This window comes from Sparus aurata, chromosome 5 (genome assembly GCF_900880675.1).
Source record: "Sparus aurata chromosome 5, fSpaAur1.1, whole genome shotgun sequence".
Classification (NCBI taxonomy): domain Eukaryota; kingdom Metazoa; phylum Chordata; class Actinopteri; order Spariformes; family Sparidae; genus Sparus; species Sparus aurata.
In genome coordinates, this window is record NC_044191.1 from 413,547 (window position 1) to 438,573 (window position 25,027).

The 25,027-nt window shown below is 41.7% G+C and overlaps 2 protein-coding genes across 3 annotated transcripts in view; both read right to left on the reverse strand.

Annotated features, from left to right (window-relative positions):
* Positions 1-25,027, reverse strand: part of whrnb (whirlin b) — a 181,355-nt gene that overhangs the window by 24,683 nt on the left and 131,645 nt on the right. The window contains exons 8-11 of the mRNA XM_030417250.1: positions 12,034-12,108; positions 10,664-11,381; positions 7,552-7,727; positions 5,956-6,084 (exon numbers count right to left, since the gene is read on the reverse strand). Of these exons, the coding sequence (XP_030273110.1) occupies positions 5,956-6,084; positions 7,552-7,727; positions 10,664-11,381; positions 12,034-12,108 (1,098 nt within the window). The remainder of the gene's footprint in view (positions 1-5,955; positions 6,085-7,551; positions 7,728-10,663; positions 11,382-12,033; positions 12,109-25,027) is intronic.
* On the reverse strand, positions 12,384-17,926 carry LOC115581820 (zinc finger BED domain-containing protein 1-like). Of its 2 annotated transcripts, none has more exons than XM_030417252.1 (8): positions 16,587-17,926; positions 16,264-16,492; positions 15,453-16,000; positions 15,085-15,229; positions 14,475-14,706; positions 14,250-14,372; positions 13,844-13,942; positions 12,384-13,733 (listed from the first exon to the last, which is right to left on the reverse strand). In XM_030417252.1, the coding sequence occupies exons 1-8, from the start codon at positions 16,732-16,734 to the stop codon at positions 13,368-13,370; spliced, it is 1,890 nt and encodes a 629-aa protein (XP_030273112.1). In that variant the 5' UTR covers positions 16,735-17,926; the 3' UTR covers positions 12,384-13,367. The 2 variants fall into 2 exon arrangements, with proteins under 2 accessions (XP_030273112.1, XP_030273111.1); XM_030417251.1 differs by having other exon boundaries at positions 12,384-13,736.

Here is a 25,027-nt window from a genome sequence, read left to right on the forward strand (position 1 = left end):
ATGATATTTTTAGTCAATTGTTCTTCTATTCTTTGAGATGAGATGGACAGAAGATAGTAGCTTGCCAGCTACAGTAGGTCACAAATGAGCCCTGAAAAAAGTCACTATTTCAGCAAGCTTCTAACCAAGGATGGGTATTCATATCATTGTTTAGTGACCTTTGAAGGTGCCACTAATATTCAATGTTTACAGAGGAAATGCTGATAACCACCAGTGATGGAAATGAGGGGAGAATGTGAGGAGATGCTGATCCACAAGCATAATTTATTCTGTATTTTATTTTTCTAGAGTGCTGATGTGTTTTTCATTACTCTAAACTCAGAAGAGAGATGTCTCTCCCTCTCATGCCTGTCATCAGAGCGCTGTGAGAGGGGCGGGGCAGCTCTCTCATCCTGCACACAGACACACATGTAGACCGGATCTGATGACAATGCAACAAAAAGTCTGTTCAAACTTTACTAGAGTCAATGCGAACAATGCTCGTTGACACAAGTGTGCCAGTCTTTTGCAAGTGTGGGCTGAAACTTAAGCAGTCTTTCCAAACAACTAGTGAGGCAGAAGAATGAACAGACTGACAAGCTCATAGTTCATAACTTGTTTCCCCATCCACCTCAGGTCTTAACACGGATGGAACACACATATGACATAGTTCACTACACAAACATGAGTAAATTATACAAATCTAAGTGTGATCCTAAATCCAGTCTAAAATGGTTGTTCAAAAATTCAAAGTTCCAGTTTCAGAGTGCTCAGAGCATCCTCTGTGTGGATAAGTTACTGGGTTTCAGGGGCGGTTCTAGGGGGGGGCCAACAGGGGCCAGTGCCCCCGTAACTCTGAGTCTGGACCCCCCTGTGGCCCCCCCGACAGGGAGTCTGCATCAATAATACAATGACAGATTTCTTGCAATGATTTTGTTTTGAGGGGAAAGGCAGATATAAAGTGTCTCAGCAGTTTACTACCCAATCAAAAATGCTGAAATTGTAAACACTGTTTTGTCAGAATGAGGGATTTATCTTTTTTTCCGGGTTGTTCAATCCTTAACCACAGAAGCGGATGTACACGCGCAGCAACCTGCCAAGTTGGTATCTGGAACAGTGCTCCTGGCTCTCTGACAGTTTCACAGGCAGCATGGCGTCAGGCGCGTCAGGTGTGCCAGGTGTGTTTGGAGCTCTGGTAGCAGTAGCAGTTTATTCCGTGTCTTTAAGTATTTTAGGCATCCGTTTTAATTCCGTTGATTGCGTGGAATACGATACGCTTACGCAGCTAAAAACTGAGCGTTTGGACAAAATATGGCGTCTATCAGTAAAGGCTGAGAAGCTGTGTGGATATGGCAGTGTTGCCTTGATTACCTCGCAGTCCAAAGCCGCTTTCCATACACGCTCAGGAGGAACCCAGCTAGCCGATGTGTTTGGCGAAATATTATCAATGTGCCTACTGCTTTCGGGAGATATCCATCAGTGCCCAGGCCCTACAGTCTTGCAAACAGCGAAATGCCGGCAAATTAATCTCACAAGCATGAGCGGCTACTGCCCTAACTGTGGGAAGGTGTTACGAGCAAATGCCAAAGCAGTTGCTTGTGACAACTGTGACGCTTTTGTTCATATAAGGTGCGGGAATATTGCCCCGAAATCTTATGACCGAGCAGTAAGAAATAAGGCAGATATCCCGCTGGTTTGTAACAGGTGTTGTATGCGGGAAATGTGCAGCGCAGATGTCATGGAGGACTCCTTCCAAGGGAGAACATATGATGAGGATGGTTTGGATGTGAGAGACTGTGATCCGCTCGGACCTTTGAGTGGGAAAGGGACGCACTTCATTCATGTCAATACTAGGAGTCTTCTTCCTAAACTGGATGAAATCGGGCACCTAGCGATTACCTCCAAGGCTGCCGTGATAGCTGTGTCGGAGACGTGGCTAGACAACTCAATTCAAGACGGGGAAGTTGGTCTTCCAGGATATTGCATCTACCGACGCGATCGCAACAGACACGGAGGAGGAGTGTGTCTCTTTATAAGGAGTGATATAACTTTCAACCCGCACCACGATCTACAGGTGGATGGTCTGGAGTCTGCTTGGGTGGAGATAATACTGCCCAGGACTAAGCCCATCATTGTCGGGGTATGTTACCGCCCACCGAAACAAACTGACTTTTATGAACTCCTTGAATCCGTGTGCTGTAAAAGCAACATCTGTCTAGAGAAAGAGTGTATTATTATGGGTGATTTTAATACAAATCTGTTACTGCCACGAAGTAGCCTGAAGGAGTCTTTCTCATATTTATGCAAGGTGTCTGGTCTACAGCAATTGATTTCTGAGCCTACTAGGTTGTCTATGAATAGCCAGTCCCTCCTCGATTTAATTTTAGTATCTGACTGTGGAATGATATGTCAATCAGGTGTGTTGGATGTGGCTTTTAGTGACCATAATGCTGTTTTTTGCACACGCAAGAAAATTAGACCTCAACCTATAAATGAGCATTGTTCCATCAAATACAGGTGTACAAAGCAGTACTCTGTGGAGGTGTTCAATCAAAGGTTATATGATAAGGATTGGTCTGATGTGCTTGAATGTATTGATGTTGATGAGGCCTGGGATTTGTTCAAGCAGAGTTTCATTGCTGTTCTTGAAGAAGTTGCACCAATGAGGGAAACTAGAATCAAGCATAGAAGTGCATGCTGGATGAATTCGGAAATCGTTGATCTGATCAGACAGCGTAATAGATGTTTCATTAAGTTTAAGAAATCCAAGCTGCCAGCTGACTATAACAGTTATGTTAATCTCAGAAACCAGGTTAGTTACAAGGTACAACTGGCAAAGTCTGATTTTTTTTCTGATTCCATTTCTGCTAATGCCAAACAGCCTAAAAAACTATGGAAAGTTCTTAATGACATGGGATCTACAGCTAAAACCAAATTGAAGTCTGGTAATGCTGCACTTTTAATTAATGATGAGATGTGTTTTGATAAGCGGCTGATTGCCTGCCACTTTAATCAGTACTTTACAACCATTGCTGCCAGTCTGGTCAGTAAATTGCCAGGTGCTTCTGATAAATATGGCAAAGCATTTGTTAATTCGTTCTATAGAAATAAAAATGTTTCCCCAGATGCATTTGAAAGAGAAGTAAGTAAGAGAGTGCCTCTCCTCCCTGTCAGTAAATAAGGCCACTGGCGTGGACCTTATCCCCCCCAGGTTTCTCAGGGATAGTGCTGAGGTTACATCTACTATCCTCACCCATGTCATTAATCTGTCCATAAGTCAGGGTGTTTTCCCAAATGACATGAAAAATGCTAGGGTTGTTCCTCTTTTCAAGAAAAATAGCAGAGCGGATGTTGGGAATTATAGGCCAGTCTCTATCCTGTCAACCATTTCAAAGATTTTTGAGCGTCTTGTGTATGAACAGGTTGAGGAATATCTTATCAGGCATGATATATTATATGAGCTCCAGTCTGGTTTTAGAGCTGCACACTCCACTGACACCTGTCTCATCCATCTTTTTGACTATGTGCGTCAGAATCTAGATCAGGGGAAATATGTTGGCATGCTTCTTCTTGACCTACAAAAAGCGTTCGACACTGTGAACCATGATATTTTAACTTCTAAATTACAGTGTATGGGTTTTAGCAATTTAGCTCTCAAGTGGTTCTCGTCTTACTTAACAGATAGAACACAGGTGTGCGATGTTGAGGGGACCCTTTCCGAACCTCAGAGTATAGTATGTGGGGTGCCGCAAGGCTCGATCCTGGGGCCCCTGTTATTTTTACTGTACATTAATGACATGTCAGCTGTGGTTCATTGCAAATTGTTGTTGTATGCTGATGATTCTGCTTTACTTGTCCCAGGGTGTAATGTTAGTGACATTGAAAATACTCTTGGTGCTGAGCTTGAATCTGTCAATCAGTGGCTCATAGTCAATAAGCTCTCTATGCATCTGGGCAAGACCAAATCAATTTTGTTTGGTACTAAAAGGAAGTTGGTAAAATCAAATGTGTTAAAAGTGATGTGTAATGGGTCTGAAATTGTGTCTAGATCAAATGTCACATATCTGGGTCTTACTTTGGATCAATCACTTACGGGTGAATCCATTGCAGCCAAAATTTTGGACAAATGTGCCTGTAAATTGAAGTTTTTATATCGTAAGACAAGGTTTTTAGATTGTACTGTAAAGAAATTATTGGCTATGACATTGATTCAATGTCACATTGATTTTGCTTGCTCTGCATGGTTTTCTGGGTTGACTGTGAAACTTAAAAACAAATTCAAAGTGCTACAAAACAATGTTATTAGGTACCTGTTAAATGCACCCCCTCGTACACATATTGGTAGGGAGGAGTTTAATAAAGCTGGCCTACTACCTGTTCATCTTAGAGTTGAGCAACTTAAGTTGAACCATATGTTTAACATTGTTAATGGTAAGGCCCCCAACTACTTAAATGCCAACATAAACATGGTCCACACACAGCATAAGCATAACACCAGGGCTAGCATTCGTTCCTGCATAGTACCTAAAGTGAAAAATGCAGGTAAACATTCTTTCTTCTATACTGGGATCATGGTATGGAATGGCTTACCTACTGCTACTCAACTCGCATCATCTAGCGGAATTTTTAAAAGACAGGTTAAGCAGATTTTATGGAATAAGATATTTTAGATAGTTTTCAACTCTATTTTGCGTTTCTTATTTCTTTGTTTTCTGTGTTGTCTGCCTCTTGTTTTAGTTGTTTTATGTGTAACACCAAGGACCATGCTGGAAATAAGTTGTACACTTTTGCATGTCATCCTTTTGGATTACCGTTTTATTGTGTTTTCGATCCATAAATAAATCAATCAATCAAAAAAAAAAAATTTATGTGCCCCCTAACAAAAAAGCCGGCCCCAACCTGGCCCCCCTATTAAAACTGGTCTAGAACCGCCACTGCTGGGTTGAGTCCATATAGAATGATAATTAAAAGACCCTTTACTTTAGCCATTTCTGCTCAAGGAGGTATGTTTGGCTCATAATGTGTGTGCATTGGACTTTCAGTTTCTTGAAAAAAATCAGGGGACCACTGAAAACCTGTCACTACTCAAACTGGGCCTTCTTCCAGATGGTTTGAAAGAGGAGTAAAAGAATCCATCTATGTCAAACTGGAACAGCCATCTTTGGACAGAGAAGGAGGCCTACGACACTGAAGAAGCCTCTTGGATGAGAGGTGAAACGTCTTCAAGAAACTGAAACAAGTCCAGTTGCCTACGATGCAGCACTTAGAATATAGAATATATACACTGCAGTCAGTCAGCAGACATACAGTTACTATTGTTGTAACAGCGTTATTTCAGATCACACTACCTTGTGAGGTATGACTTGCCCTACTCCGCCTCTGATTGGCTACATCCTGCCTGGTGAGTAATGCGCATGTTCAACTCTCAACAAAGCTTCAACAGAGGTGAGATGTCTCACTCTGTAGCTAAAACAGAGTGTTCAAGACACAGTGTGTGAAGGAATGCTGCAGCAATGCAACATATGAGAAAAAATAATGTTTCTTTTTAATTATAGTGTGTAAACCTATTCTACTAGAACCCCAAAGTATGAACCTGAAAATTAGCACAATATGAACTCTTTAAACCCCAAAGGATGGTTGGGCACAAGCCTGTACCATTTCTGTAGCACTTTGTGTTTGTAAGGGTCTGTACCTCGTAGCCAAGTGCAAATATAATTTCACATCTGCCAACTCTTACAACTTCTCCGTGTATGTAACTGGTTTTCAAAAAGCGCTAAAGGGAGATACACAAGTCTATTCTATAAATGCATGGAAGGAAATTTAACTGCACCAGTGAATGTCTGAGTGAATGAGTAAATGTCTCCTCTGCATAATTTTCAACATTTCAGAATTTCAAAAGAAAAGACACTGAACATTAGATCAAAACAATAGCTTTGAACCATGAATTAGCCAAGCCCTAATGTATCGCGGTCTCACCTGAATGGTGACTATTCGTGGCAAAGGCTGCCGTGTGTTGGCTCCCCCTTCGATAGCAATGCCAAGAGTGTTGGCATTTTTCACCACTTGTACCAGGGTAGCACTGAGAACTGGAACTGGTGAGCCTGTCTGCTGGGACACAAAGTGAAAGGGTTCAGCAGTCAGAGAGGGGGCTGGACTTTATGTTGTTATCATTGCAACATTTTGTGTATGAGATCCACAAACAATCGCCAGTAATTGATCTAATTTTCTGTACCCACTGAACTACTTGTGTCACCCTGAATGTGTACAACTAGCTGCGCCTCCTTAGATGCCACTGAGTATAAATTGTCCAAAAGTGAGCGCTGTTATCCCCAATTCAATCACCCTCTCTATCACAACAGCTTGTCTGCAAGTTGTCATTCAGAACTTGTAGAAAAAACTTTTCCTTGCTTGAATAAAACTTTATACAAACCTGTTTGAACTAAGCTAATCCCAAACTTAATTTGGCCATCTGTGTACTCCAATTGCGATGCAGAGTTGTGTTGATCCACCAATTTGGATTCCTGGCTAGTAATGCATACTAATGTAAGCCTTTTTGTGTTCAGCCACTGTTGTTAATTGAAATGTTATTTAAGGCTACTTTGTCTGAATGAACTGAATGTTGAAATGAGATAACTTGGGACAGACTAAATGTGTGAAGAAATGTCTGCCACTATTCATTTTCTACTCCATCCTGAAGGCATTGTAGCCTGCAGCGTGTTATGGACGTCACAACAAACATATTAATAGTGTATGAGGCTTCTTTCTTTTTATGTTTTGAACTCAGTGCTATAATGCAATTGTTTGTTGATGAAATATGTTCTGAGTGTTATAGCCTTGGTGCTTAAACAATCTGTACCATGCATCTCTTTTAGAATCCACTTCAGTGTATTTGAATTGAATTTCTCCTATTCATTTCCTACTTCTTTCCTTGCATGCTCTAATTGAAGGGGACACGATTATTCCAAGTGACTCATGGAACATGATTTTTCACTGAAAGCCAATTTTACTGAAATTGCATTCTCTTCAGCTACATTTATTTGATACATTTCCATTTCATTTTCTCTGCATTAAGACCAAGAAGGTTTTCACTGTTTGGTGGCAAACGGGACAAATTAGATGTCTGAATTCAATGTACGGGTCATTCTCCATGAAATATCTTATTAAAGTTTCATAATGACAGGAATATTGTTTTTATTATTAAGAAAATGATTTTTCTATGACATGATCTTCTTCTTGTATGCAGATGTGGGACAGGATGTGCTTCATTTTTCTCTTGTTTTCTTTATCTCATTTGTTGGTTTGATTGGTCTGCTGTCATACAGTGATGTGTTCAATCGCATCATCACTATGAAACGGCACAGTGTATGATTAATCACATTGTTGTATCTGCTTTCGTTTGGCTCTTAGACATTTTATTCCATAAAGGTGATGAGAGAAACAGAAGCAGTGATTCAGAGATCTGAACCACAAACTGATGAGTAGTTATGTTTATACACAGTAAGCCGACTTGGGACAAGACAGCACCATAGTGAATCTATTCACTGCATATTCATGACAGCCTGAAGCCCTCACCTGTCTGGTGGCCCCTGGAGGAGGTGCGTGGGCCCCTGGCTGTTCCAGATGGCCCTGCTGGTTCTTGCTGGGTCGGGGGCTGCCGTCCTTACTGAGGCCTCCTGCCTCGGCTATGTCCACCCCGCTGTCCTCACTCAGGGTCTGGCCACTGTCTGACAGCTGGGACAGAGTGGCCCCTGGATGGGACATTATAATGTCAGAGTATCCAGAGGCAACACATGCAGCACCAGGGTTGTTGTCTGTTCTTGGAGAGTGGCCTTCATTTACATCAGCTGCAGAGCGAACCTTTATTCCAGAAATCTAAAATCTATTCTAAATAAACATTTAATCACATTTCAGTATTATTTTATCATAAACAATCCAGACAGACACTCCAAGAATAACAAAGTGTTTCCCATTTCACAAGAGCAACCAACATAATGTTTCAACTACATTGTGTTACATAAAGCGACCAGTTATGATTTCATCATATTTTAGTATGAACTCTATGGATCTCTGTATTAACCTCAGGATTATGTTCAATTACACAATACATTCCAATATACGGCATACTCACTGCTAGGGATGTAACAATACCAAAAACCCATGGTTACGATATTCATCACTATATTTAAAAAATAAGAAAAAAAAAAGATTTGTGCAACATCCTTCCATGATAAATGTGATGTGTACAGTATTTATGTATTTTTTTTTAAACTTTTTTTTTTACTTTTTACTCATAATGTGTTGTGATTGAGATCCCGACCCACCATAAATTCTGGAAAGTGACAAAGATTGTTTTTGTTTTTGTATTTTCAATGTTTTTTGCTCTAAATGACATAATTACATAATCTCCATCAGTAAACAGCGTACCCTGTCTTGCTCTCACTCGCGAGGGGGGATTTTTTTTCCAGGGGAAGGTTGCTGAAGTCTCAGTCAGGAGTTGACAGAGACAGTAACTACAACAACACAATAGTGGAGGGAGACCAAATCACATCACTTAATCACCACCATTTAACTGTGGGAGGCACCTGGCTCTGCTGCCAGGGACAGATGCTATTGCAGAAATGTGACAAAGAGTTAGTAGGACAGACAGGAAGACAGAGGCTTTTCCATGTATAAACACAGAATTGTTTTCCTCATGGAAGATGGTGAAAACACTTCCTGCTACCACATTACTGTTGTTTGGTCCTGTAACGCTGCTTTTTTGGTTTGAAGCGTAGGACATTTATCTTTTAGTTGATGAGTGAAAGATCTGTTGTCAGACTGAAATCCATCAGACCGACACACTCCTGTCCTGCGCTGCCAGTTTTTCCATTCACAGACGACGCCTTTCCTCTGTTGCGGCTCTGTTAAAAACCTCCGGTGATGGATCAGAGGCAGAACCAAACTGTCTGTCACAGTTTATGAAACCCAAAAGCAGAAACACACTGGAGGCAGGCAGGATTAAGAACTGAAAATGAGAAACTAATATAATCCAAAACCAGGTTGGATAGAATACTAAAAAACAGAAAAGTAGCAAACAAACGCTAAGACAAAGTACCAACTAAGAAGAAGAAAGTACAACTGAGTAAAAACAAGAGGAACAAAAAAACTAGAAACATGGCATGGGGTAAAACAGGGAGATGCTGGAAAAGACTGGAGGGAACAGGCGCAGGTGAAACACAGGGGAACACAGCAGAACACAGGAACGAACTGACAATGACATCAGGGAGCACAGAGACTGAATACACACAGTGCTGATAGACGAACAAGACACAGGTAAACACAAATAAAGGACAAGAAATCACACAATGGGAGGACCTAAAAAAGAACACACAACACATGAGGGCACAATTTCAAAATAAAACAGGAAATAACAGAATCACAAAACCAGGCTCATAACAATGTCCCCCTGTAACTTTCACACAGACGGTGACACTGAATATCACAAAAGATCCCCGCCTTAGAAAGGCATTTTGAATGGGGCTGTTGAGAATGAAACCAACAAAACCAACCAATCAGAGGTGAAGTAGGGCAGGTCTCACAAGAACAAGTCTGTCTTCTTGAGCAGTATGACTGCGCCCTCTGCTGTTCAAACAGAACAATACAACGTCAATGAGAGGTTGTAGAATGCATTCATATGGCTTTCCCTTGTTAGATCCATGAACGTTATGAGCCAAATAACCACGTAGGTTGGTCGATGTCGTCACAGTCCCATGTCGGTATCACAGCATTTATGGGGGAATTTGGTATATCGTTACGTCCGTACTTAATGCTGTGCAACATACAGTACAAGTAGTCACACATCACTGGACTTTTAGATTTCTTTGGTACAAATAAATTAATAACTTATCACTTTCTATAAGGGGTTAGGGTTATGGGGTCTTAAGTTATTTTACATGTTTAATTCAAAACTGTATCTGTTCTCTTTCCTTCTTGCCTTTCGCTGTGCCGTCTTATGTCTTTTCTTAGTCCATACACGGTTCTGTTCTCACTCTCTCACTCAGAGCAGTGGTCTGTCGGTTAGCACATAATCTAACAAGCAGCTAACTAGGATGCTATGTGATGGAAAATCATAAAATGTATTTTCTAAGTTGGTATCATCATATACTCTGATGATGATTTACTGCCATGCTTGAGAATTTTTGCTAATACAGCTGAGTTACACAGAAAAATTCAAAGACTGATAACATTTGTTTGTTTTTTCTGTCCTGATGTGGCTATTCAAAGTTTATTTTAATTGAAAGTTCAAATTAGTGCTAACCCTAACCTTATTAACTGGAGCTTAAAGTAGCTACAAAACTATTTAAAGAAGGAAAAATAGGTTTTAGGAATCAATTTGTTAAAAAATAAAATAATTAATAGTTAATACAAATAAAAAACATGCTACTGATTACAAAGAGAAACTCTGGAGTTAATGCTGTTGTAATGCTATCAGATATAGTTAAGAACACATATTTTTTGGGGCCGTAGAGGCTATTATTATTTGATTGACTGAAAATATTAGCTTTTATTTGAAAGTTCACACCAGAAGTAAATCAATAACTCACTAAAAAGCAAATTTATTTCCTATTGGCAATGGTGTTGTCGGTATTGGTGACAAATTATTATAACATAAAAAATACGCATTCAAACAGCCAAACATTGGTACCTCGTTGCTGTGGTCTTGAGTCTGCAGACAGCCGGTTCATGTCTGTTATGATGACTTTCTGGGTAAGAGCAGGTGAGCAGGGTCGGTCAGGACTACAGGGTGGAGCAGCAGGTGTGATGAGAGTGGGGCAGGGGGAGGCACATGGGGAGGGATGAGGCGATGGATAAGGGGATGGCATGGGAGATGCCGCCTTGGAAGAGCCTGCAGACTTCGACAAGATGGAGGATTTCTCATAGGAGCTGGATCTGGAAGAGAGCTTGATAAATGCCTCTGGCTTAGCAGAGCTGGACGAGTCCCGGTGGTGCAGGAAACCAGGGCAGGTGTGGTGTCCAGAACTGGGCCGACTGTGGTGAGCAGCTTGGTGGTGGAAGTGATGAGCATAATGGGGGTGGTTGGGCTGTTCAGAGTTGGAGAGCTGGAGGGAACTCTGGCAGGTGTGATGGAGCGCATTGAGGGAAGTATGGAGGGTAGCACCAGTGCAAGTGTGGTGAACAGAGGCTGGTGAGGGCGGGTTGATGGTGGGGAGGGATTTGAGCGACTTGTGGAGGCAGTCGTGGAGCAGCCGAGTGGGGCTGGTGAAGAGCAGGCTGGAGCCAGGCTGCACCAGCCGTGCTGCGGGCTTCCGGTTGAGCTCCTTCTCTCTGGAAAGCCTGCTCTGAGCCTGCAGAGGTACAGCTCTGAAGGGTGGAGGCGATTCAGCTGAAGCCCGCATCTCGTCCTGCCAATGAGAAAAAGGTAACAGTATACGTGAATTCCACATGAATCAGTATGAGATACTAAAGGTTTCAGTCCTGGTTGATTTGGCACTATCTGTGGCTGTTAAACTTATTTTCTTTGTTTTCTGAGAATATGATCAGAAAATCTACACTGATCCTTTCAATAGGCAGACATATTCGAGAGGGCTGTGTCAGCCCTGGTGAAACAGGTCTGGCTGCATCTATTATCATTCTGATATACGAGGATGACCAAGCATCAGGTTGATGTACCCTGATACTGTGTTTTACGTTCCTGTAATTCCAGTGCTGACACTGTGGAAGATCACATGTTCCTCTTCTGCTTCTTCTGCAAATGAGATATCTTATGAATTCTTTTTCAAATTTCCATAAAATGGACTGAGCAGAGCCATGCTCCTGAGGGGACAGACTCTTTATTTTAATGACTCTATAGCCTTTTCATAGCGTCACCCTCTGTGCAGGCTTCTCATTTTAGCCCCAGTGCATTTGATTCATTATGTCTCCCTTTCTAAACCAAATCTGATGCCCAAGGAATGGGGTGTTGGAAATGGACAAACAAGGAAACCTGTTCACAGACAAATCAGTTATTCTTGAATGCATCTTTTTTATTGTGTATAAGCAAAGAATGACACATACCAGTACACTGTTTTGTAAGGCATTTGTGTTCTCCTCCTGCTCTTTATCTGCCCAAACACCAACGGAGCCATCAGTCTGAAAGAAATAGTATGAAGCATTGTAGTGCTACAGGGCTCAATCTGCAATAAAAACTTTGTATGGTTCGCTTTAGCCTACTTAGTGCAGATGCCAGATGGATGGGATTTGCCCCACAGGACAACATAATGAGTGCGAGAAAGTTTAGACAGTTAGAACAAAGTGTGTTTTATGTAACAGCTGAATCTTTTGAGGCCATTTTAGGCTGGAGGCTTTATTGTCTCATTGCTACAAAGCAGTGGTTTTCAAAGTGGGCAACTGGGAGCAGCAGGAAATCCAGAGAGTTCATTTATTTAGCTATTTCAGTCAATACAAATTAGCCAAAGAATGTGTGATCACAAGATATTAATTCATTAAGTAGTGGGAAACAAATAAAATATGCTGATCCATACAAATCACCAAAAGATGAAAATAGGAAAACCCACAGTCAGTTTTCATATTTGATGCCCACAAAAAAGGAAAAAATAAATAGGTTTTTTTTTTTGGTTTGTCTGTGTCTCAGACTAAATTAAATAAGTGTATAGTCGGATAGTGTGTCTGTCATGTCTGTTAGTCAGCAGTGAGTAATGTGCCGTGATTTCTTTGTAGCTCCTCTGTGAAGAAAAACTTTGTCTACACCTCAGACCTACAGACCACACCCTGCAAGGGTTATTCCACCAAGCAGTAATAATCCCTTCACTGCCATATTGATAATAGACATTCTTCCACAGAGCCATTTTTACATGTAAGAGTAGGATGATCTCTAAACTGAATGTTGGCTGAATTATATTTAGCAGCTTCAGAGTCCTGGTACTGTTCATGCCGGCTCAGTGTCAGACTCATCACCAGCCCAATCTCATTAGAAAAACAACCATATGACATAAATCCACTGTACAATAGGGTTGGGCATCGTTTGGAATTTAACGATTCCGATTCCGATTCCGATTCTCAATTTCGATTCGTGTTCTAAAGGATTCTTGATTCCGATTCTTTGAGCTGTGCAGGTCAACAGGTCAGAGATTTCACAGGAGAATTTTTTCATTTGAAAAAGCCTACACAGGCCATTTTTATTAAGTCACTTAGTTGATTTAGTTGATACAGTCTAATGTAGTTGCTGTACTGTAACTCGGGTATTCAACAAGGGTTTCCAAATGTAACTGTAAAACTGACACTTGCTGAAATAACACTACAAGTAGCAGCAGTCTAAAAAACAAAGAGCTGCAAACCAGGAAGATGCATATGAAACACAATTAAACAAACACAGTCATATGACAAATCAATCAACAGTTCTTGTTGAGGAAGATTATCACGTCTGCCTTTTCAGGCAGTAAGCGTGCCCGTTCTGCACAGATTGTGTTTCCTGCAGTAGAGAACACACGTTCACTAGGCGTTGAGGAGGCCTGGACACATAAATATGAGAAGGCCAGACATGACAGTAAAGGATAAGTTTGTCTCTGGGCCCAGAACCAGGCAGCAGGGTCAGACGATGTGATGGTTGGTGGCATTGCCCGGTACGTCTGGATCTCCTTTTCAGCACGCTCTTCCATGGACATCATCAACCTCTCCTGTGAGGTCCTCTTCACGGCATCCTCCTCAGCAAAAAGCTCCTCCAGTGGAGACTTCTTTGATTGTTTGGAAGGAAGAGGCTGCTAAACAAACACAGAACAGTTATTAGTAAAAAAATACATAAATAAATAACATACTTCATGACTAAGAACATACCAAATACCAAATATAATTTCAGTAATCTACTTACATTCTCCTCTTCCTCCTCGCTCTCAGTCTCCACACCTTCCTGCTTTCCCTCACCCTGTGTCATACCAGCCCCTTCTGCATGGTCATGGACTGCCACTGACTACAGAGAACATAATATGGAGAGGGACAGGTAGATATAGAAAGATGGATAGAATATAAGACTAAAATTAAACAACAATGAACTGTCTTAGCCACCAGTACAGAGAGTTGTCACAGTCTATAATAGAATATGTGCTAATAAAGGCATGCACTTAAGTGATTAACAGTAGAGTTGTTGTAGTAAGTTGATTAAAAAAGTATAAACAGTACAGTGTTAATGATTACTGTGTGGATGATGTAAAATGCAAATTAAATATAAAATGTTGAGGACTGAGGGAGACAGTATTTGTGTATGTATGACATTTCACCTGCTCAGAGTTTGCCAGTAACTTCCCCTTGATCCGTTCCCAGACTGCAGTGTTGTCCATCTTTTTCTTGAAGCGGGGATCTAAGGCAGTGGCTTCTTCCAAGAAGAACCTGTTGTCCTCATTCTTTAAAACAATAAAAACAAAAATACTATTGCATCAAGCCACAGGAACAGAAGTATTTAATGCATTTTTAATCTTCATTAATTTGATAGCCTCAGTCCTTACCTTGTATCGGGTAGACAGGTTTCCCCAGACCCTCTTCTTCAAGTCAGCTACAAATACTGTGTCTCCATTTTCAGCAGCGAAGTGTTTCTCAAGCTTTTGGATGATCGGCAGGATCTGTCCGGCTGTTGGGCTTTTTTCGGTGGAAACACAGAGTGTGCAGGTGTAAAGAACTCGCATCAGCCTGATGAAGTCTTCTGCCTTGGTGAAATCACCATCTGTCAGCCGATCAAGCCTGTGCGCGAAAGAATGCATTTTCTTAATTTAAAATATTGATTTTTTGTTTGTTTGTCTCTTTAAACAAAAGCAGCGCTATTTGACAAGTGAGTTTAAATTAATTTCACTAGATAATACAGCAAACCAGTGTGCTAACTTCTTTCTTAGTACCTGCACATTCTTAACTTGTTTATACATTTATATACAATTTGCATTTTACATCATCCACACAATAATCATTATTACTTTGTTTATACTATGTGTAAGAGGAGCATGCCTTCATTAACACATACTCTATTATAGACTGACAGGTCTCTGTACTGGTGGCTAAGACTATCACTTCAGTTCACTGCTGTCTTATTTTATTCTTATATTCTATCCATCTTTCTATCTCTACCTGTCCCTCTCCATATTCTTTCTCAGGCGTTGATCGAAGCTGGCTGCCTGTATTGCAGGGTATTGTTCGAGGAATCTCTCCAGCATTAAGAAGAGAGAATTCCACCTTGTTCTCACGTCGAGAATTAGTGAATGTTTAGGAAGCTCTGACACGAACAAGAAAATCACAAATACATCGAGAATTGACATCAATTTAACATGCATCTAAAGTAGCTAAATACTACAATATAGTGTAATTAGACAGATTTATGTAACGTTGCATTATGTTACCAATGTTAATACCTGCAAAATGTACATTGTGTGCAGTGCACTACTAAAAGAAAGGAATTGCTTTAATTTGATCCTTGTGGTACCCAATTAAATTCTTACTTAGGACATCCTGTTTCTCCCGTAGAACCACCTTTGCCATCGATGACCTCTTCATCCAGACGATGATGGCCCGAATCTTTGCAGTCCACTGACCCACTAAGCTGCTGGAGTACAGACTTTGTGCTGCTAGGTTCAGTGAATGAGCAAAGCAGCCGATCTTCACAAACTGCAGCCGTTTGATAGCTACGTCCATATTGGCCGCATTATCCAATGTAACAGCTACTACTTTTTCAAACACACCAAATTCTTTCAGGATGTCGCCGATTTCCTCTGCCACGACAATTCCTGTCTGGGCTGTGTACACAGCTTTTGTTGCCAGAACTTTCTGCCTCATGCTGCCTTCCACTAAATAGTGCACTGTGACAGTTGGGTAGTGGTCCTGTGTAAGGCTAGTCCAGCCATCACAAGTAAGAGCAATGTGGTTGACCTCACAAAGATCTGTGATTATATTTGATTTTTCAACCTGGTACCAAGATGGGATCAATATATTAGTTAAATAGTCCCTTGTAGGGGGGGTGTACTTGGGGTTTATTGAATGGATCATATCCCTGCAAACACAAAAACAAACATTAGGTATCTTTAGTAAATTTAACTAAGCACTTAACTTTTAAACAGAGAATAAGAGCAATGTGCAATAAATACACACAAACACTTTAGCACATATGTTGTGATGTTTTTAAATGAAACGAGCACTGTGCCAAAGACACATCTGTCAATGAAGTTAAACCTAAACTGTGACTGTAACGTTAGATAACAAGTAGCTACCAGCCAAGTTAGTTAGCTTAACGTTATTCTTAATTGCTAACTGTACCTATATGAGGGCGATTCGACTTCAGAAAAGGGATGCAGCCTTTTCACCACATAAGCTGTGACTTTTCTGTGGCACTCTTCGACTTGCTCAGCTGACAGCTTTCCCCTTGCTGCTAGAGTGAATGGGGTGTCGCGTCGTTTCTCTGCTGGCTGGGGTCGCTGGCTGGCTAACGTAGCAGCAGCAGGCTCAGACTTGCTAACGTTAGCATCACTCTGTGAGCTTTCAACAACTATGAACAGATTTGACACAGTTTTAGCAATTGGTAACGTAGTCTATAACTTTAGCTAGCCTGTTAAGAATAAGACATTCATCATTTCATGTACCTGATTCTGTTTGCAACGAGGAGTTGTTGGCTGATGGTTGACTGTCCGAAGTGGAGGAAGCGGCGGTAGCAGGAGAGCGGCGCAACAAGTTAAACACTGTACACTCATTGATGATTATACCGTGCTGCAGGCGAAGGTGTTTTGCCATGTTTGTCGTGCATCCTCCTTTGGCAGTAATACGTTTTTGACAGTTGTTGCACTGTGCCAATCCGTCCTTTTTCAAAACAAAATGTAGCCAGACTTTCGAGCGTCGTTTCGAACCGGATCTCGGTGCCCAACCCTACTGTACAAGCAGCTTATTATGACCCATAATGACATTTATTGTTTTTGACATTATTGAGGCTGCGACCTCTAGTGCAGTAATTACTAAGGTGGACGTTAGGCCCGTATTCACAAAGACTTTTATCTTAACGTTAGGAGGACTCCTAAATCGGACTAAAAGATTTTATGTAGGAGTCGTTTCTTAAAAGTAATTCACAAAGCCGCTGAGATCTACTTTTAGTTATGAAAACTGTGAACTCCTAAACTAGAAGTAACTCTCTGTTGTTATGGATGACGTCAATTTATAAAGAAGCACCAAGGATAAAGAGGGAGTCTATATAGCGAGGAGGCCGAGGTGCACAGCTGGGTCAAACCAACACTTTTGTTCAGGAGAACGCCGTGAGACGAGAAGTCGTATGTAGTTATGTCACATTTAACATGACAAGTTATGAACATAACATCTGTACATATGATTCTGAAGTTAACTGCTTTATATACAGTATTTATTTTGACCCAAACCACAATGTTTTCCTAAACCTTATCAGACTGTGACTGTATGACAAAGGTCCGATGTATCTGCTGTGTTGGGAACAGCAGTGATATATGTTGTTGTGTACTGTAGGTAGGATGATATGTTGTCATGACTTACTGACACTTGAATATAACAGGGCCATCTGCTGGACTATAAAATGTCAATATTAGGGTGTAAGATATAGATTTATTCAGTAGATACTGAAAACTGATAATTACCTGTTTCTCACAGCAGATTCCAATACCGATAACCAACAATAATTTCATATTGTTGTATTTTAAAAATAAGTTCATAACCTGTAGTTTATGCACTCCTAAGGGTAAAAAGGCTAAGATGTAGCAGGCAAAGATTGGATGACTTATTCATAGCTCTGGATTTATGGTGTTAAACTCACAGACTTTCTCCCTCTTCTCTCAACACCAGTGGAACATGTTTTGCAAGTTACAAATGTATTCTCTTCTTCTTACCGTGGTGATCTAGCCGGGTTAAAAGAGAGCCACCTTTGTAGTACAGGGAAGCCTGGCTTTAGACTCAACATACCTCGCTAACCCACTAAACTGGCTTCGCAGTACAGCCCTCTGGTCTGCTCCTCTGTGCTCCTCCCCTTCATTAACACACCTGGGCCCGTATTCACAAAGAAACTTAGGGCTAAAAGTAGCTCCTAACAGGCCAATTAAGGAGCAACTCCTAAAAATAACGGGTGTGTCAGTCGTACATTTAGGATTCCTAATTTTTTAAAATAAGAGTTATTCACAAAACATTTTAAGCCTAAAAGTCTGGAAGACCTTAGAAGTAGTCCAGAGGACTCCTAACTCGCTAAGACCTGGTCAGAGCCGAATGTTTTGGAGACGCTAAATGACAGGGAATTATTAAAACGATGTCAGATGGACCGTGAAGGGACTGAAGTTGTGGTTGAGTTGGTGAGGGACGCAATAACGTTCCCAACCAACCGAAACAATCCAATAACGCCAGAGTTAAAATACACACCGGTATTTGGCTACGGGGAAAATGCAGCTCTTCGCACGGGACTAGTATTACCTGGGGACCTCAAGTGATTTAGAATTTATCCCACCACGTCCGTGTTTCGTGCAGCGCATTCACACAGGATAAGCAAAGTCTGTGTTTTAACTCGACTTTACTGACATTATCCCCGGGTCGATCACACCGGAGCCCTTACTGGAGCAGCACAACTGTTAGATATGGATATTTTTAATATAATAACTGGTGAGCCTGTTGAAAGATGGAAACATTTTCCTTACCGCATGCTGCCATGCATGTAATCCATCTAATCATCTTTTGAGATTTCGCTCTTCTAATGAGCCTCCTGAATTTGCACCCAAAATGCTGTCAAAAAGCAAATGCCGCTTTTATTGACAATTCACGTTTTACATCGCAATCTTCTAATTTGTTATTTTTGCCCAAATTATTATTATTATTTTTTTTTTTGGGGGGGGGGTGTGCACTTAATTCTCCTCATAAATACATTTCTTTATCCAATATCTTTTCATAGGCTTTGTCATGGGCTTGTAGGCAACTTCCTTATTTTCACTTCATGCATTGCGTAGCCTAAATGACTTTTCAATGGGCTGCCCTGTCACTCAACCACCAATCACCATTGTCACCGCTTCTAAGTGCGTCCTTATAAAATGACGTCATCCATAGCAACAGAGAGTTACTTCTAGTTTAAGAGTTCACTGTTTTCTTAACTAAAAGTAGGTCACAGCGGCTTTGTGAATTACTTTTAAGAAACGACTCCTACATCAAAACTTTTAGTCCAATTTAGGAGTACTCCTAACGTTAAGATAAAAGTCTTTGTGAATACGGGCCCTGGCTTCCTCCCTCCTCTCTCTCCTCACCTGTTCCTCGTTGGTTCATCAGTGTCTGTGTACTTAGTCTGTGTGTTTCTCTTCACTCCTCGTCCGGTCATTGTATGTCTTTTGAATGTTCCTGTCTGCGTTGCTTCTGACCCTGTTCCTGATTCAGTCCTTGTGATGCCCCTCGTCGAAGTTTCCTGCCTTGCCTCCTTTCGTGCCTCTTGGTATGTGTTGGATTTTGAGTTTTGTATTTTGCATTTTTTGATTTGAACTTTGCCTTTTTTTCTTTGTACTTTGTCGAACTGGTTTATTTTGCTACTTTGTCTTTTGGACTCTTGGACTCTTTTCTTTGTGCTTCTTGGTTTTGTTTGCATTCAGCTTTAAATAAAGCTTGCCTTTTTGTTTTTTCACTGATCTTGCCTCATGTCCCCTGTTTAACTGCGTTTGTGTCCACCTCCTTTATCCTGAGTATTCCCCTGTTTAACAAGAACCTGACAGGTGGAGGCTTGCAAACCCACTCTAAAGGTGCATACTACCACATACTGTGCGTAAATGCTGCACTTGTTAAGTCAACTAAAGCAATTTGGCTTTGTATCATCACTTCTATTTATCAGCTATAATTTCATTATATGTCAATAACTGATAATGTCAATTTTCCATTATCAGGCTGATAATTGATCGGTTTGATATATATTGTGCATCCCTAGTCAATATGAAATGTAAATCAAGCTATGACATTTCAATATTGTCACTGACATAGTATGTTTTAGAAGATCGCTGGTTCAAATCCCGGCTCCCCAGGGCGGGACTGAGCTGCATGTCGAAGTATCCTTGAGCAAGATACTGAACCCCAAAGTTGCTCCTGATGTGCAGTTGGCACCTTGTGTGAAGGCAGCCACTGCCATCAGTAAGGGTCCTGCGATGAACTGATGACTCATCCAGGGTGAACCCTGGCCTACGCCCATAGAGTGAAACTGGATTTGGCCCCAGTAAGCCCCGCAACCCCTTAGGGGGGGAAAGCGGCAACATCCCGCGACCCTCACGGATAAGCGGAAAAGAAAACGGAACGGAACGGAACGGAATAGTATGTTTTAAGCTTCAGTATAAAGGCCTCTGGCTCTTCATGCACATCTCCAAATACCCCAACCTCCTCTCCTCACATTTCTAGGTGTTAATGACAGCTATACTAAATGACTATTTTACAGCCAACCAGCATGAAAAAATCTATGTAATGAGACAATGCTGTGTCATAACACGGTGTTGCCGCAATTAATCTTATTGTTTGTTGAGAAACTAAGTGACTGTCAATTACCGTAAATGCAGTTAGCTTTTTAGCTTGGTTGTAATTTCACAACCACAATGAGTGTCACAGCAAGGGCAATTACAGATACATGGTGTGCTGCACACAAACACTGTCTCCAGCTTTTAATAGCAGCACAAAACAGCTAACCAGAACCACACGAATGCGCTCAAAGAACCTGTGGGCACAAAGAGTTTGGTTAGGCCAGCATGATGACGCAGAGGAAAATAACCCACACAGTTCTGTCAGAGCAAGTTGATCTGTTGAGTCCTTTAGGAGGCAGACTGTAACCTGGCAGAATGAAGTCTCTGGGGATTGATGTGGGCCACAGTGAAACATCAATACTACATAGTTGCTGACCTGCCACAAAGATGAGCTGCTCTATGTCATAGACTGATACCAGGAGGCTGAGACTGAGGGAAAGGAAAAGATGGTATGTGCAGTGACACACACACACACACACACACACGCGTGCAGGTGCCCAGACATGTACACACTGTCACTGATCTGGATCCTCTGATAGATGCAAAACAATGCAGTGTAAAAATAAGACCAAGGCTGAGACAGAGTCAGAAGCATTATATGTAATGGAGAGAGAGAGAGAGTGTCACTCTCCAAAATTCTGACGCTTGCCAGTATGGAAGCACTGAGAGGCAAGTGAGAATTTTCTGCTATTCCATTTTTTTACTATCTAAATATTTTTTATTTCATGTGTGAAACAGAATTTTTTGTGTGTTAAGCAATGACACAACAACAATGAATGAATGCAATGAAATAATTTTTTTCACCTGTTGAGAGGAGTAAAAAATCTTTCAGGGGTGAAACATTCCAAACACAACATGCATCTATTATTTCTTTTGCTGAGAAATGTGTCATACTTGGCACTGAGCTGCTCTAAGTGTCACAGGTGGACTATTGTGTATTATCGGCCCTCCAATCATTGGGTGTTTACAGTCAGAGCCGTCGCATTGACTGTGCGAACTGTGCAACCGCACACAACCTCGCGCCACTAGGGGGGCCTCGCAATCCTGCTGTTTTTATTTATTTTTATAAATACATTAGTTATGTATTTTGTATCAATGACATGTCTCTGTCAAGGTCACATAAAAAACAAATAAAAAAACAAACAAATCCTGTTATTACGTAATGCGTCCTCACTGAAGACGGGAGAGGGGAAAGCCACCATGTCAGCTGCAAGAGAATGCGACCGATTTTGCAAGCACGAATAAGGTTCTGAGAAAAGGAAAAAAATTAAAAAGAGGGAAGACTTTCATAAGTCACTGCAGGGATCACTGGATAAATTTATCAGCACTTCCAGAGATGCGGTGGCAACAGCTAGCATCTGCATGCCGACACTGTGGCAGAGCCTAGCGGGCTTCATCAAAAAGCAGGACGGGAACGTGGCCACTGAGGATGACGGTGAAGTCCAAGGTGAGGGATGAGGATAAATATCTGTAGTTGACAAATATTTTATAATGAGGCTTGTGCCCAATTCAGTTGAGCTGGACCACACGATCAATTCTCTGTTTTTCTTCTACTACGATTTATCAGAGTTTGCCGTGGAAGACGCAATTGGCCCGTGCATCTGGATACCAAAACGGTGGATTCACTTGCCCGGTCAAGGTTTCCAACCTTGATTTCCCCGTCAATCAAGAAAAAAGACACTTTTACGATGACTTCTATGTAAGAAAGTTGCCCAATGGTGAAAAAGCTAGCAGAGACTGGCTTGTTTATTCGAAGAAAACCGATTCTGTGTTTTGCTTTTGTTGCAAACTGTTTAACAACAGTACAAGTTGGCCAAAATTAGCTAATGATGGCAATAATGATTGGAGACATTTGAGTACTTTGCTGAAACAACACGAAACATCCCCTGATCATATCACGCATGCTGCAAAATGGATGGAGACAAAACGAAGATTAGATACACACACTGCTATAGACGAGTCACATCAAAGAGAGATAACCAGAGAAAAGGCACACTGGCAGGACGTTTTAACACGCATTCTAGCAGCTGTGCAATATTTGTCTGAGCATAACTTGGCATTTCGAGGAACAAATGTAAAGGTTTATGACGAGAACAATGGTAACTTTTTGGGATTAATAGAGATGATTGCCAAATTTGATCCACTATGCAAGAACATGTTCAGATGCATAAGAAATAAGGAAACGCATGCACATTATCTGGGACCACAGATCCAAAATGAGTTAATTTCTCTTATGGCCACAAACGTCAAAAACTCTATTGTGAATGGAAGACAGCTAAATATTTCTCCGTGCTTCTTGATTGCACACCAGATATGAGCCACCAGGAGCAAATGGCGCTGATTCTTCGTTTTGTCAATATGACATCATTAGAACATTTCATTGACTTCATCCCAGTGAACGACCAAACTGGAAAGGGACTATCAAATGCACTCTTGGCGGAACTAGAGGCCCTTGGACTGAGCATATATGACTGTTGTGGCCAAGGATACGATAACGGGGTGAATATGAAAGGACAAAATCAGGGAGTGCAAGCCCATATTCTGCGTCTCAATCCCCAGGCTTACTTCATGCCATGTGGTTGCCACAACCTGAATTTAACACTGGGAGATATGGCAAAATGCTGTCCAAAAGCAATGTCATTTTTTGGTATTGTACAACAACATTATACCATATTCGCAGGCTCTCCTAAACGGTAGGAAATACTCAAAGCAAAAGTCCTGGATCTCACGGTAAAACTGAAACAAGGTGGGAATGTCGGGTAGAGAGTGTAAAAGCAATACGCTATTGTTGGGACCCACAGATGAAGTCATTCATTGTAGATTTCAAAATGGACTCTGAACTGAACTCAGTATCCCACAATTCCCCATTCTTCACACCTAGGTTCAGAATTCAGGTTTGAGCTACTATTGGTCAGGGTGACAGACCCCCCGCTGATCAGGTAGTCAAAACCAAGAGCATCCATTGTTCTCCCTCTCTCACTCAACTCCTTCAACTTCTGATCTTCAAGGGCTCCTCTCCACCTCCCCCCACAAGGCTGCCTGCCTTCAAGATCTTTTCTTCTGGGCCCAACAAGCTGTGGAGAGCTGCAAGCTGCATTGGCAGCAGGCCCAAAGAACTTCTCCTCACTGCAGCAACACAAGGTCCTGCCAACCTGAGGATCTGAGGAACACCAAGCAGGTTAGCACTGAGCTGCTATCCTTACAAAGGAAAGGAGCGACCAGTTTCCTCCTCTGCCGACTTTCATCAAACCTTGCACAGCAAGAACAGCTTTGTTCAGCATTGGAACCCCAACTTTCTCCTGCAACCACCAGCACCTTCTCTTCAAAGACTGGTAACGTTGAACTGGGCTTAGATAGCATAGCATAGCATAGCATAGCACGGCTAAGCACAAGACTCTAAACTCTGGTTGATGTAATGTGTTCAATTTATGTGTTTGTTCAATGTTTTGGTGTTATTGTGACCTCAAGTCAAGTTATTGGTCATTTGCTTTCCTAGACGACTAACTCTGACATTAGACGAATTATGCTTCACACAGACTCAGGGTCTCTGCATGCAACTAACCATCCTCTATAACCTGGCACCACGTCACACACACACATTCCTTGAGGATATAGCATATCACACCCACATGTGATATCATTGACCGCCATTGTTTCTTTGTTCTGCCAGGCGCCCGTGCTCACACACTATGGCGTTAAAAACATTTCAAAAAGTGTGCGCACGTATCAACTGAACGTGTCACTCGCGCCTGCTTTGACGCCTGTGCAGCAAGCCGCGCCTGATGTGTAATGTAGTTTCCTCATTGACTTATAATGGCCCCCCGTTCACGCGTGATGACTGTTGCACACCGGTAATCACACGACGCGTAGTGACTACGCGTAACATTCATGCGTCTTTTTGCAAACGCACGTGTTAACGCTCGCATGAAGATGATTGAACATTTTTGTCACGCGCTTATGCGTACGCGGAAATGATGTGCGCAAACTCTGTCACATGTAACAAGAAGCTGCGTACGTATGAAGCAGCGTGTGCACGTCTGTCTGTCACTGTTTGACAAATGTTGTTAGGCGTTCACACACACGTGCGGTCGCTGATTCTGATGCTTCACAGCCGGAAGTTGATCTGCACCGTGCGCACCAGTCCGCGTACGTGAACGTGTCGCGTAGTTGTTCTGTGTTCCATTTTCATCCAGCAGATGGTGCAATCGATCCAATGCGAGATACAGACATATAGGCTTTTGCATGACATGATTCATTTTAACCCCGGAGTGAGGGGACAGCCTTCCATTCCGACACACCCTTCCATTGTGAAACAGCCCCACTCCGAAACACCGCTGTTCCGACCCTCCCCTCAAAACACCGCATTTCCAAAATTGATTTTCAAGTTTACATTACTTCCTACATCAAACACTGCCGTCCGCTCACCGGCCGCACTCACACAACTCATTGCTTTTTATTGCTAATAGGCCTATGTCACTACCTTCATTTATTATGTAGTATATTTTTGCTTGCAGCAAACACATTTAAATGTTTGTCTAATCTTTTTACAC